This window comes from Taurulus bubalis (genome assembly GCF_910589615.1).
Source record: "Taurulus bubalis genome assembly, chromosome: 4".
NCBI classification, from domain to species: domain Eukaryota; kingdom Metazoa; phylum Chordata; class Actinopteri; order Perciformes; family Cottidae; genus Taurulus; species Taurulus bubalis.
The window spans coordinates 23,643,086-23,657,179 of NC_136592.1; the positions used below are offsets into that span (position 1 = coordinate 23,643,086).

At 42.8% G+C, this 14,094-nt stretch overlaps 1 protein-coding gene across 1 annotated transcript; it reads left to right on the forward strand.

The window, feature by feature from the left end:
- The first annotated feature begins 4,189 nt into the window (after positions 1-4,189).
- On the forward strand, positions 4,190-13,996 carry brd7 (bromodomain containing 7). The gene is made up of 17 exons (XM_079216932.1): positions 4,190-4,292; positions 4,685-4,878; positions 4,981-5,068; positions 5,157-5,214; positions 5,373-5,517; positions 5,901-6,011; positions 7,378-7,547; positions 8,521-8,635; positions 8,965-9,040; positions 9,377-9,484; positions 9,575-9,710; positions 10,097-10,208; positions 10,340-10,387; positions 11,146-11,233; positions 12,332-12,475; positions 13,005-13,136; positions 13,828-13,996. Exons 1-17 carry the CDS (start codon positions 4,244-4,246, stop codon positions 13,896-13,898), a joined length of 1,845 nt encoding a protein of 614 aa, XP_079073058.1. The 5' UTR covers positions 4,190-4,243; the 3' UTR covers positions 13,899-13,996.
- Positions 13,997-14,094: the final 98 nt, after the last annotated feature.

The following is a 14,094-nucleotide window of genomic DNA, read 5'->3' on the forward strand; positions in this document are numbered from 1 at the left end:
TGCCATGACAGACTGGCAGGCGGGAGAAAAACACTGAGGCAGAATGATTGGCTTCTCCTCTTTGATGTTTCCGTCTGACTTACTTGTGATAGCTGGTTACATCTTCAGAACCGTTCTGCGTTGACAGTTGTAATGACCCCAAACATTTCATCTGTCATATCTGAACAGCGCTCTGACAACTTCTAGTGAAAAGAATATACTTCTATGACCAAACTTCATGCCATATTCTTATATCTTTGCGTATGGAGAGAAGTTATTAATTTGCATTTGTCACAGGCTTTAAGTTCGATGTAATTACCCGGAGTGACTTACACTGATAGAAATACAAGTTTTCAAACAGTGAAAGAAACTGTGCCTATGTCAAAGCTACAAAACCAAGAAGATGTTACAAATATTTATATGGAAGCAGAAGATATTTTTGTGTTCATGAAGTGAGTGCAAAGCTTTAGTAAACTTTATTGGGTTATTTCTGAGTGGCTCAGACTCTGTTGTTCCAACACTTTAAATAATGTACAATGACCACAGTGCTCTGGCTCAGTGGTGTCAAACAGCACATTTTTATCTCCAATTCCGGTTCAGTCGAACCATGTGCAGGACAGATAACCCGTTCAAAGCCCGCCTTTGTGTGTGTGTATGTGGAGAGACCAAACGTCCCAGTTCCATGCCGTCCACGGACTGGGAAGCGGTTTCACATGGTTTTGCTGGGATGCCGCTTTCATGTGGAAACGGTCTCTGGGTCCCTTTAGCCTTTGTGTTGTGACAGAGGATAATGCAATTCACAACATCTGCTATTTGTTAGCCCTGTTTGGTGTAACGCATCTGCTTTTAATCCGTGGATTTCTAACGCGTGTGCAGCTCCGCAGCTGGAATGAAGCAGATGGATCCCACGGCCTCTCTGGGGCTGCAGCTGCCCGGCCCGAGGCTGGCATAGATTCTGCCCTTCATCTCCTCAGGCCCGAGATGAGGCTTGGTCGCCAGTTATACTCGTCCTAAATCGCTCTCACTAGACATGGTTTGCTAAATGCTTATGATGCGAGTGTAAAGGTACACCTGATCTTGTGGGATTTGCTCCTCTATGGAGTCTCTCAATTTAAAGCCACTATGTGTAGGATATACATGTTTTACATTGGCGCCATCAGGTGGTTATATTAAAACACACCACTACAGCCACTCCTGATTCAGCAGGAAAAAAACATGCAATTTTAAAGCTCCAATAATCAATACTTACCACTCATATTGATAAACCGCCCAACGGAGTCCTTGATAAACATGTTTTACACTTAACACTCATCAAGTTTGTCCAATATAACTGATTTAATCAATAGATCTGTGGGAAAAAAGAATCACACAAAAGCAGCACTCTAAATCTTGTGTTTACCAGAGATGTGCTCTTAGGTTTCTAGGAAATATGTCATGCAGCCTGAAAAAAGCATGAAGAACAACTGATCGACTAAAAACATCCTAGTTGAAAAGATAAAAAACGATTAGTCAGTTAATTGATGAAGAGGGGGCGTCCCTAGATCCCATAGATAATTATCACCCAACTCTGCACTACACCCTCAGCTCTGCAGAACATATATATTTACATTTTTCAGCTCATTCTTTTGGTGTTCTGGCCACAACGTTCATGTCTGTTCATACTCACAGCTCTCATTAGCAGAATTTTTGGCTGTGGCTCAGTGGTGAGCAGGGTCGTCCTTCAATCAGAGAATCGGCGGTTCGATCCCCGGCTCCGCCAGCCCATGTTGGTGTCCTTGAGCAAGACACTTAACCCTAAAATTGCTCCTGTAGCTGTGCCTACGGTGTATGTAATGGTTGATAATCCTGATGTGGCACCTTGCATGGTAGCTCCTCACATTAGTGGGTGAATGATATCACAAACTTGGGGATGTATAAACATCGATAATACATCAGTCAATTGGTTATTTTGAAGATCCACAAAAAAACATTTTCCTTGTGTGTTGTATTTTGTTCCCTAAAGATGTGCACAGGACTACAGAAGAAGAAGAAAACACCTTCTCTGACCCCTGACCCTTCAATTCTACAGATAAAACATTGTTGGCCTTGTAATGGAAGCGTTCTCCATAAGAGTCTCAACTAGCAATCATATATATCGTATGTAAAGGGTGTACAGGGCTAGTTTTCCTTGACACGGATCAGAAGGTAATTTGTTGAGGATGGATTTGCTTAGACAGGAGACTCAAACATCATCAGAGTGTCAGGATTACCTCTTCCTCTGAAGGCACGGATGGCTGAAAAGGTGGATTCAGTCAATCGTCATTCCTTTTCAAACCTTCTGCTCCCATCCTGTAACCTCTTCATAAAACCTGGAATGTGCTTCAAAGAATGCACACTATCTTTCCCCCATGAATAAAACATCTGTCATTCATCAACCAGTATATGTGCCGATTTAACAGAGCATAACAGCTCTGCAAGGCAGGGAAGCTCCAGACTGCACAGTGTCCCATGGAGCCCAACCATAACCAAGTGTCATTTGTCTCCTTTAGGAGCTTAGTCGGGTTTATTTAAACAAGATTCATCTCCATATTTAATTCAAGCCCAACTGAAATTAAACAGTTTATTGGGGGGGTCTGCTACAGCTACAAATCGGCTCTGTAAAGCATTTGTCCCGAGTTCTCCTTCAACAAAAAAAGAAACCAAAAGGGACACATTTTATGCTTTTTGCTTTCATGGCAGCGCATATGCTGTAAAGACAGCAGTCTGGCAGACGGCCGCTTACTGTCAATCAAACCCATCCCTGTATTTCTGATATTTCTTATACTTTTTTCTTCCTATTAACAATAACAAAAAATATATTAACAACGATTACAGTTCCCGCGCAAAACATGCCTGTAAGGAGCTGGCCAAATGCGTGACCTTTGCTATTGCTGCTTGCAGCTTTCTCAAGAATCGCTCAAACTAAATACTTCACTCTCAACACAGCGCGGCCACTCAAACACCAGTAAAATAGAGTCTGGTTTATGGGGGGAAAGGTATAGGCAACTGCCTCAGTCATGCCCAAAGAGCTATACATTTATTTCAATGTTTAGATGTGAAAATGAGTGAATTATGTTATTATTCTCAGCCATCGTACCCCAAAATAACTAACAAAAGGGCCCCAAAGCACTTGAAAAATATGCAACCCAACGTACTGTGTACTTCTACTTCAGGGAAACACATTATACTAATACTGACAAGAGAAATGGCACATGTAACATTGCAGGTTCAGATTTACTAACAACATTTTATGAAAATAGGATTATTAGGAGCACGTGCATAACTGTTCGTTGGTATAAGTGAACGAGGATAGTCTGCCAACTATGGACTGTAAGAGATAAGAAATACACACAGACAGACAGGTGCTCTTTGCTTTAGAGTTAGACACATGTTGACAGTATATTTGACGACAAAAAAGATGACTAAATGTTATTTCAGTTGGACGTTATTTAATTTGTGAATTAAAGCCGTATGTAAGCCAATGCAATCAGCCTGTTATCTTCCAAAGGGTGTCCCAGATTATAATTTAAAGTATATTAGTGTTAATATTAAAAGGGCATTGCACCCATTTTACTTAACTTCTGTTTACACATCATGAGGAGTCAAAATCTCTGCCTTACAATAAGTCAATGGGTTTGAAAGACAGGGTCATTTACCAAGCAGGTCTGATGTAATATATAATATTGGGTTGCTTCTTCTTTAAATAGGTCACTTCCCGAATTGATCAAAGTGCAATACCTACATCACTAAATAGCTTGCCCTTTTAAGTGAGTGCGTTTCGATGCATGTTGTCTGTCTATTTAGAAAGATTCTGTATTTAAGTGCAGAATTAACAACACATCTGACCCAGTGAAGCTGATTGGTGCTCCTTGTTTGCTCAAGAGCACTTTGGCTGAGCGAATGACTGCTCCAATTGAAGACGGCCACGCTGACTGCTGTTGCTCTCCGATTATTACAATTCAGTGTCAAATCCTTTAAATATATTGTGCATTATGCAGTCTGACAGTTAACATCTGGAATCACAAGGGGGTACACGTTTAGCAGGGCTTAGCCAAAGTAATACTAAGCTTACTTCGCCCCCTACCGACGATAAGCGTGAGCAAACCGCATCGCAGTACCACCGCCTCGCCAACAGTGGGCGCTGGAGGCTTTCGTCGAGCTGCGTCGTTTCCCCTGCGCCTCAGTCCTTCGGCTACCACAGAGCGCAGAGAGAGCGATCAGCCGGTGCCAGATCAAAATACAAACAATGGGCAAGAAGCACAAAAAGCACAAGTCCGAAAAACACGGATATGAAGGTAATTAATCCCTCACACATTTCGAACACTCATCCATCTGAACTATTTGCTGATTTGTTTTTAAATACGGTGCAGGAAGCTATTGTTAGCACGGTCATAAACCTAGCCGATCAGCTAGCGTGCTGCTAGGCTAACGTTAGCTACAGGGCTGATATACTTGTTTACTTCCCCTCACTTATTTGTCAATATGCCACAATTCGGTATGAATGCAAGGCAGGCGATGTAAGATTACAATACAGCGCCAGCTGCCGTTGTATCGTCACTGTAACTCCTGCTAGGTAAGCTAGCTGTGAGTGACTATTGTTTCCAGCATCTCGCAGCTGTCACGGGTCAGTCAGCCATCAACAGTTACCGATCGTTAGCGCGATCATTTGTTGACTTCGTATCTGCAGAGTACGTCGAGAGGCCACTGAAGCTGGTGTTGAAAGTGTCTGGAAACGAAGTGACGACAGGGAGCTCGAGTCTGGACACGTTTTATGACGAGCAGCCGGCGGACTGCGACAAACCCAAAGAGAAGAAGAAGAAAAAGAAGAAGGATAAAGAGAAGAGCTTTGCGTCTCCGGAGGATGACAAGGGAAAGAAAAAGGTAACGTGACTGAATGTCATAGAGCCTTCCTCTTTAAGGGAGCACTTAGTTTACGTACAATGTCCTAGTGTTACATGTCCTTGTTTGTTTCTGTAATGCTAGATGACGAAGAAGAAGAAAGGACCGGAAGTGAACGAGGAGGATGAACGGAGCAGAACTCCAATACGTTCAGAGCTGGATAAACAGGAAGGTAGTCTTCAATGTCCCTTTGTCCGCGGTCTATGTCGACACCTTTCCTGCAAAACTTTCCCTCATGCTTTTGTTATCTTTCCTCGTAGAAAAGGAACAAACTCCTCTGCAGGAAGCTTTGAATCAGCTCATCAGGCAGCTCCAAAGGTGCAGCATTGGTCATTTATTGATTGCACGTTCAGCAGCAGGTCTCCTCACAGTGCATGTGATTATATCCCGGACCGTTAGCCTCCCTCTAACCCGACAGTAAAGTTAGTGTATTTCTGCTGCGGTGAATAAATAATGTGTGTGTGTTTTCTCTGCAGGAAAGATCCCAGTGCATTCTTCTCGTTTCCGGTGACCGACCTCATTGCACCGGGCTACTCTATGATAATCAGACGGCCGATGGACTTCAGTACAATGAAGGACAAAGTGAAGAAGGATCACTATCAGTCGTTGGATGAAATCAAGGTACGTGCCGGTTTTACACATCGGGTACTGTAGATGCACAACAAGATACAAATGTTGTACCAACGTTATAGTTTTAAATCAGGACTTTCAGCATTTGGATCAGGTATCTCGTGTACAATTAGGTGTGACCAATTTAAAAGGCTACAACTGTTATTTGAAAGTGTGAAGATACATATTTAATCAACATTTTGCTGAACAGTAGTATCTGATCGGGCGGGGTATTGGTAGCTAACCAATGTTAATGGCCAAAAAGACGTGATGCAACAACCCGTAAAATAGCTTCAACTTGGGAAACTAAGAGAACTTGCACAGAAAGTGAAAATAAATGACTATAAAGCAGAAACACCCAAATGATTTTGTTGATGTCTTGTGTGTTGATGCAGGTGGATTTCAGGGTTATGTGCGAAAACGCCATGATTTACAACAAACCTGAGACGATTTACCATAAAGCAGCGAGGAAAATGTTACACTCTGGACTGAAGATCCTGAACCAGGTATGAAACTGAAGATTCAGAAAAATATTGTTTTCAAAATGATATTATTCACTGAATAATTGTAGACAACTAGCATTCCTTTTTTAATGATTTTTTTGTAGGAAAAGAAGCTTATTGAGGCATTTATTAATGTTCTGTCTCTTTGTAATTTAATGCGTAAAATATTTTGAAACTACCTTCATTAACAAGACAGAAAAGTCTTATAGTTAAGCTTCTTTAAACCCAGATGGTATTTAATGCACCACATGTATACATATTTCCATTCTCTACTGAAGAAGTTTTCTTTACTAGTTGCAGCAGTGTTATGCCGTGTTCACACCAAAACAGTTGCGAAATATTCGCGCGTCCAGATTACATGTTAAGTCAATGCACAGCCGCGTTAGGTTGCGAAAAAGCGGATAGATAGAGGCGAAACGGCGTTGCGAATATTCGCAAGTCGCTTTTTCGCCGGCGTTCAAATATTTCAACTCCAGCGAATAATTCGCATGACGCGGAGTTGCGAAAGCCAATCAGCGTTGAGAAGCTCCACCCGGCATCACCGCCGTTACTGAATCAAACTGCTGGTCCGCTGAAGGAGCGCTGGAAACGGCTTCATTCACACACTCGTCCTGGAGGAGTCGGAGCTGTGTGTGACTACGGATATTATGAACCCAGACACGGGGGCGGTTGATGTTCCGACGTGTGTGGGACTTCCTCAACAAGTATAAAGCAGAACTAGAGGTTATTTCAATGCTGAATGGCGGAAATAGTAAATGCTTTCACAAACACGGAGATAGAAGCTCCGCCCGGCATCACCGCCGTCCTGCCGTTACTGAATCAAACTGCTGGTCCACTGAAGGAGCGCTGGAAGCGGCTTCATTCAGACACTCGTCCTGGAGGAGTCGGAGCTGTGTGCGACTACGGATAATATTATGAACCCAGACACTGGGGTGGTTGATGTTTCGACGTGTGTGGGACTTTCTCAACAAGTATAAAGCAGAACTAGTGGTTATTTACCTGGTGGATGAAGGAAATGGTAAATGTTTTCAAGACACAGAGATAAGCCCCGCCCCCTTTCCCCAGCAATGGTTGCGAAAAAACTGATTAATTACATAGTGCGAATTTTTCACCTGCGGCGCGATATAGGCGAAGTGGCGTTGCGAAAATTCGCAACTGTTTTGGTGTGAACATGACATTATTCTTTACTTCATTTGGAGCACTGGAACAAAGTTAAGTGACTTTGCTTTTGCCATAAAGCGCCAGAGGGGGGCAGCAGATTGCCTCCAACTGTAGCAGCAGAACTACCAGTTTATCCAGCAGTTTTTCTTCTCCGCTCCTTCCTGATTCTAAGTGAGAAAAATAAAACTTTGAGTCGTCCTTCCAATAGGAAAGACTGGAGAGCCTGAAGCAGAGCATAGAGTTCATGTCCGGCCTCGACCCTTCTGCCAAACTGCCGGGAAAGACTGAGGACCAAGGAGACACCAGCCTGGGCCAGAACAGAGAAGGACCCTCAACCACAGGCGCCGGCGAGAGATCCCAGAAACTCGGCACTCCCAGGTCCTTTAAACGGCTGAATATTAGTTCAAGTTTCTTAAAGTCACATGCCATTTCAGCATATGCGAGGACGTGAAATGATAATCATGACTATTGGTTCGTGACTTAAATCGTGATATGTTTACACTATTCGGAAGTCTGTTTAAGTTGGGTGACACGAGTATCTCTCATCTTTGATCTTGAACCAAAGATCCAACTCCAGTTTCCAGCTTGTCTGATTGTTAAAACTGAAATAATTGCTGACCATAAGATCCAATACGATTATCTATTATTGGTCCCACAGCGGAGGATATTTGCAGTATTACAGCAGCAAAGTGGATAGTGCAACAATAAGATACATTAGTATTTAGCATGTCAACACAGGTGAGGTGGAGGTAACTAATCCGCCTGGACTAAAAATGCAGGACGGAACCAGTTTTCCGCACATCGTTGGTTTTGTGTGCGCCTCTTTTTTCTCTGACACTAAAGTGAAATCGGTTTTCCACCGCTGGAGGCTGAGAATTTGAAGAATGGCTCACAGCTTGCTGGGTCTTGTTCTCTCAAGGCTGCACGTCTTTTACGTCTGTGTTGGTGCCCAGAGCTGTAACAGAACATTTTGAATTTAAGGTGTCGGTGATGCACAGGAAATGTTTTTTTCTTATTCTTTTTTTCAAAAAGAAAAGAAGAAAAAAACATTTCCTCTGCTTTTTTTCATCCATCCACTTTTTACCTTCCTTAATGAAGGTGATACTTTGTTTAAAATATTGATGGCGCTTATTGACTACAACAAAATGCTTCCAGGAAGATTGTTTGAGGAATGAAGGGAGAGTGTAGACATTTTTAATGAACAGAAGCACTTGCAAAGGTTTTCTCTTTGGCAGTATTTTGCTGCAGTGTGCATGTTTTTTTCTTCTTCTTTTCACTTCATGAAAAACCTTTTCATTCGGGACCGAAGTGTCTCTTCTGTCTCGTCTTTCAAGTCGTGTTTCATTTGCAGACAGGAAAAGGACTCCAAGGACGAGACGGCAAAGGTAGAGAAAGAGCTTCAGGAAATCCGCAAGGTCATCGAGGAGTCTGGAGGAAAGCTGTCCAACCGAGTGCTCCAGTGTGATGTGAGAAAGCAGCTTTAAATTCTGGATTTATTGTCTTTCAAATTGACATATCCACTATTTTTTTTTTTAAATCATGAATCCTGCTCTTATAAAACAATGAAAAGAAAAGTAGCTTATGTTAAATCCCTCTGTTGAGATAATATCCATAGTTTTCTATTAGCTTCATATGAAATTAGTTTTTCCCACATGTGATGGATGATGTTGGTTGATCAGTGATGGTACTTTTTTTTTTGTCTAATGTTCTCAAGGTCCATCACAAAGTTTACCCACAACACATCTCCTCATGGGTGTTTGCTGCTATTGAGCCCTTTCTTTGATTTGTTGTGTAGTTGGAGTTTGCCAGGCGAAAGGCTGACGGCTCCACCACGATGACAATCCTCAACCCAGCAGATCCATCAGCAGGAGGTAGCTTATTCTGGAATCATAATGGAACTCAAACAAATTCCTAATAAAATAGTTTTTTATTCAAGCAAAAAAGGTTCACTGGTTCCAGCTCAAGACACGTGAAGAATTTCTGGTTTTCTCACACTTCTATTGATAAGATTGTAAACTGAATATATTTGGATATTAGAGTGCTGCTTGGACATACACAATATAAATTTTTATACATCACCTTGAACTCATTTTTCCAATGATTGATTTAAAAAAGAATTTGCAGATGGGTCTTCCATAAATGAAGATACTGAGGTGGGGAGACGACTTATGACAGTTGGTCAAATGTCATTGTGTTTCCTGTTGCAGATGCTGGTTACTGTCCTGTGAAACTGGGCATGATGTCCAATCGGCTGCAGAGCGGCGTGAACAGCCTGCAGGGCTTCAGGGAGGACAAGAGGAACAGGATCACTCCAGGTAACATGTTGCTTAATGTTCCTGCACGTCACTAATATCAGACACCTAGGATCAGACCGATGAGATAATAACGAGCAACCCTTTCCACAGTGTCCTACGTCAACTACGGGCCGTTCACCTCCTACGCACCCACCTACGACTCCAGCTTCGCCAACATCAGCAAGGAGGACTCTGACCTCGTCTCCTCCCTCTATGGCGAGGAGTCCGAGCCTCTGGGCTCAGACAGGTATGCGCAGCGTGACCGCGGACGCACTCGGGCTCTATGGCATTTACACAGAACGTCACTTGAGGCATTCCTAGCTGATTACTTTCCTCTTTTGCACCCGGCTGTAGACTGGGCCTCATCCTGACTTCAACTCTTACGCTTTGGTTCTGACTTCAACTCTTACGCTTTGGTTCTGACTTCAACTCTTACGCTTTGGTTCTGACTTCAACTCTTACGCTTTGGTTTCATCTTCTGTCTCTGTCGTATTTGACCGTCTCTTCAGACGAACGCGTCAGCGGTGTCAATATCGTCTTCTCATTGTTCTTGGCCAAGAAAGTGGTTCTGATTTTTTTTTTTCTGCTTGAGAAACAATAGCTGTAAATGTTTGTTCTCCGTGTGTGTGCCAGCTTGTCAAGGTTCCTTGCCAAATCAGACGAGTATGTGTACAAACTAGCGGACAATGTTCTGGATGCGATTACGAACGGAGAGCATTCAAAAACCCTGAAGGAAGCTGAGCCGGTAAGCATCCGATTAAACTCATCCAAGTTGACTTTCTTTATGACAGAGTTAAACAGTGCAGGATAGAAATGTAAGATGGTATCGATTGATTGAATGAGTTGTGTGTTGTTGTCTTTTTTACGCCTGTCCAGCAGGTGGAGGAGGGAACAAATGCACAAGAGGACTCGAGTGACATGGAGGTGAGAGTTGATATCTGGAAAGAAAGAAAAACCCTGTCCTGAGTGATAAGCAGTCTGTACAGTTCATGGAAATAGACATCCAGTTCATAATGACAAAATATCAGCGTGTAACACAAAGCCGAAAGCCTTCCACCCGCATCGGTGTTGGATGTGATGTGTGAAGAGGAGCTCCGGCCGCGGGGTTGTTGAGCGTACAGCACATGTTCTCCCATTACGCCTCATGTGCGGATACTTCATTTAATTTTGTCATTACAGACGGCCTCGGCAGGCTGTTGCTACGTCAAACCAGCTGTGTCAACATAGCAGGGGCCAGCCTTTCGCTGGGATCCATCCACGCATGGAAAGAACATTTCCCCCTTTTGAAAAAACACAGCGGTGCTACTCGCGCAAGGCCCGCTGTCAAAAGAATTCTGGAGAGGCCCGTGTTTTCTTCCAGTGCCCGCTGGCTGCGCGGCTGAATCGCTCCTCAGAGCAGCGGAGGAAACCAGAGCACGGGCCCCTCCGCCAGGCAGACAGCAACCCTCTGTCCGGGCTATTTGCTGTTCTTGGCCGCTCTCCAGCTCGCTCTCGTCCCCTTCCCCGGGGTTTTTTTCCGTTTTTTTCAGCTTTTCATTAGGTTTGATTTTTAGCGGAGTGAAGAAGCAGCATGACTAAAGGGGCTTCAAAGGGCCCGGATGTTCCCTTGAAGCGTCAGCTGTCTAGTGTTTTTTTTTTTTAAACCCGACTAAACATGCCGTCTTCCCCCTCGTCTCTCATAGGTAGCGAAACCCGAAGCATCCAACTGCAACAGGCTGGACTTCCTGCGGTCTGCTGCAGGCCTGCAGACGGCCGAGGAGCTCTCTGGGGGTAAAGCTTCTGTCGGACGTAGTCTGCAACTAACACTCATTGTCATTATGGATTAGTATTTTTGTGATATCAGGGTGTCTGGACATTTTTCTTCTTTTTTTTCCAGCTTAATCAATTCAACGTTTTGTAGATTCATGAGTAACCATTTGGTCTCTGTCCGAAAATAGTTTGCTGAAGGACACGGTGAACATATCAAATTCATTGTTTTGTCCAACCAACAGTTCCAAAACCAAAGATATTCACTTTATAATAATAGGAATAGGAGGAATTGGTAAATCCTCACATTTTGAGAAGCTGCACTTAGAGATTGTTTGGCATTTTTACTTAATTAGTGATCTATATGATTAGTCTTTTTTCAAAATAGTTGTTCATTCATTTTCAGTTGATCATATATATATATATTACACACACACACATTTGTCTCAGCTCTATTTCTAATGAATATCACATTGGGATTTCGCTTAAATATGAGTATAAACCTGCCACATAAAAAAAATTCACACACACAATAAATGGCTCGTAGCTATTTCAGTTCATAATCGGATAGAAAACCAAAGAAGTCCCTCAACATTTTGTCTTCCGGGTGTCATCTTGATAATGAATGTACAAAACTGAAACAACTACCTACTCTCATGGAAGATCACAGAAGTGATCTGCCCAACCCGGAGAGCAGGGCACAGATTTCTGAACCTGGGCAGCCCTGACTGCTTTATTTGTGGTTCAAAAGAATATGTGAACAAAGACATTCATAATCACACAGTAAATGCTTTTTGCCATTTAAAAAAAAAAAAAGAAGAAAAAAAAGCAGCCTCGTCTGAACAGTTCGATGAGCCATTAAGCCATCCCGCACCCCATTATGTATCCTCTTAGATGTTTCTAACAGCCCATCAAAGTTGATCCTCTCCCCCTGTTCTGTCTCTGCACTCCCACATGTTAATGTAAGACAGAGAGGTCCACAACAGGACCGAGAGAGAATGGATGTATTGTGTTCAATATGTGCAACCAAGGATCCGAGCAGTGACCGCAAGGTAACCGGAGGAACCCAGAGGAAGTAACGGTATGTGTGTTATCCCCCCCCCCCTCCTCGATCTGTCACAGAGGCCCTGCACTTCCAGCAGAAATTGGACGAGACTACAAAGCTCCTGCGTGACTTGCAGGAAGCACAGAAGGAGCGTCTGAGCACTAAGCAGCCGCCTAACATGATTTGTTTGCTGGCACCAACTGCCAAGGAGCTGGAGCTGGGTAAGAGCCTTTGTTGCCCTTTGTTCCTGCACTCAAACCATCGCCACCAGCTGTAGACAACGTTTACCTCTTAACCAGCCACCCAACGCTGCTGCGGTGTCTGCTTTTAGCTTCAGACTACAATTCACAGTTAAGACAGCGATACGATTCAAATCACCAACATTGACCTCATTCCCAGGGTTGTATTCCTCAAAGTGGCCGTCCCAGAGAACCACATCTCTTTAATCTGGCGTTAGTGTGTGCTAAAGATTTGTCACTATGGAATGATGCCCAGAGAACTCTTAGTTTTGGACTAGTTGGGCTCTGTCCCCCCGGTTTCCAGTCATTATGCTAACTGGCTGCTGGTGGTAGATTCATATTTAATGGTGTCAGTCTTCTCATAATACTTTCAGAAAGAAAGCGAACGAGTGTATTTCCCAAAAAGTTGAACTACTCCTGAAACATAGAACTTCCTGTGCAAAATGTTGTGGCTCGAGATTGTCGTCTTGTCTTTCGTGATGTTCCCTTTTAACTCTTCCTTCGTCTGCAGCTGAGAAGGTGACGGGGAACTTGGCTGCGTTGACTGGCCAAGTGGCCCCATGCGACGTCAGCAGCGTCTACGGCATCAGGAGGGCCATGGGCATCGCTGTTCCTCCAGAACCCTTCATCGACCTCACCACAGGTACATATCTTCCTGGACATACTATCATTCTGCTTGTCTGTGTGTTGAATACCATCAGTGGTGGAATGAAACAAAGTGCGTTTTATTGTTGTACAACATTTGATGTACCTGTACTTAGTCTTTTATTATCATGGTTCTACTACTCTACATTTCAGAGGAAAAATTGCACTTTTTCATTTTGCTAAGCTAAACTATAGCGAATATAGCCTGCGTGTAATAACACTGCAGGTCACATGCATTATTTAGTTACTGCTCCAATAAAGAGTTTCCCATACAAATAATAGGAAGAGCAAAATAAGATTTTCTTAAAAAAAATTAAATCCTATTTCCAAGTCCATTTCCTTTTCAGTCCATCTTGTTGGACATAATGAGCATTGTGTCACTTTGGGCTCTGAGAACTACAAAATAGTTTCACCTCAACCAAATCACAAGTAAATATGATCTAATGATGAAATATATAATAGTGTAACGGTCACAGTAGGCATTTGTCTGCATACTTTAAATTATTTAGGTACATTTATACCGTGTTTTCTACTGTGTGATCTTAGTACTTTTACTTCAGTAGAAGATCTGAATACTTCCTCTACGACTGAACATTTATTTGTTGGCTATTTGGGAAGTAAAGTCTGAACTTCACAAATACAGAGTGTCAGCAAGAACTTAGCATCCAATATACTCTTCAATGTTTCAGTTCAGGAGGCGGCTGAGCCAATGGAGTCCTTGTCCGGTTGTCAAGATCCAGTTCCAGTCATCCCTGTATGATGAACCACCTTTTACTTTGATAAGTTATGTTTTTGTATGAAAAGTGTTTGTGTGACATTTGTAAGCATTTCAGTCATTAAACCTCTTTTTTTTTAATTATATATAAGCTTTGGCTCTTGTGAAATATTGTTTGACAAACTGCAGACTTAAGAAAAACATTTATTACATTCTGTAGCTGTACAAAATTCAATGTCAC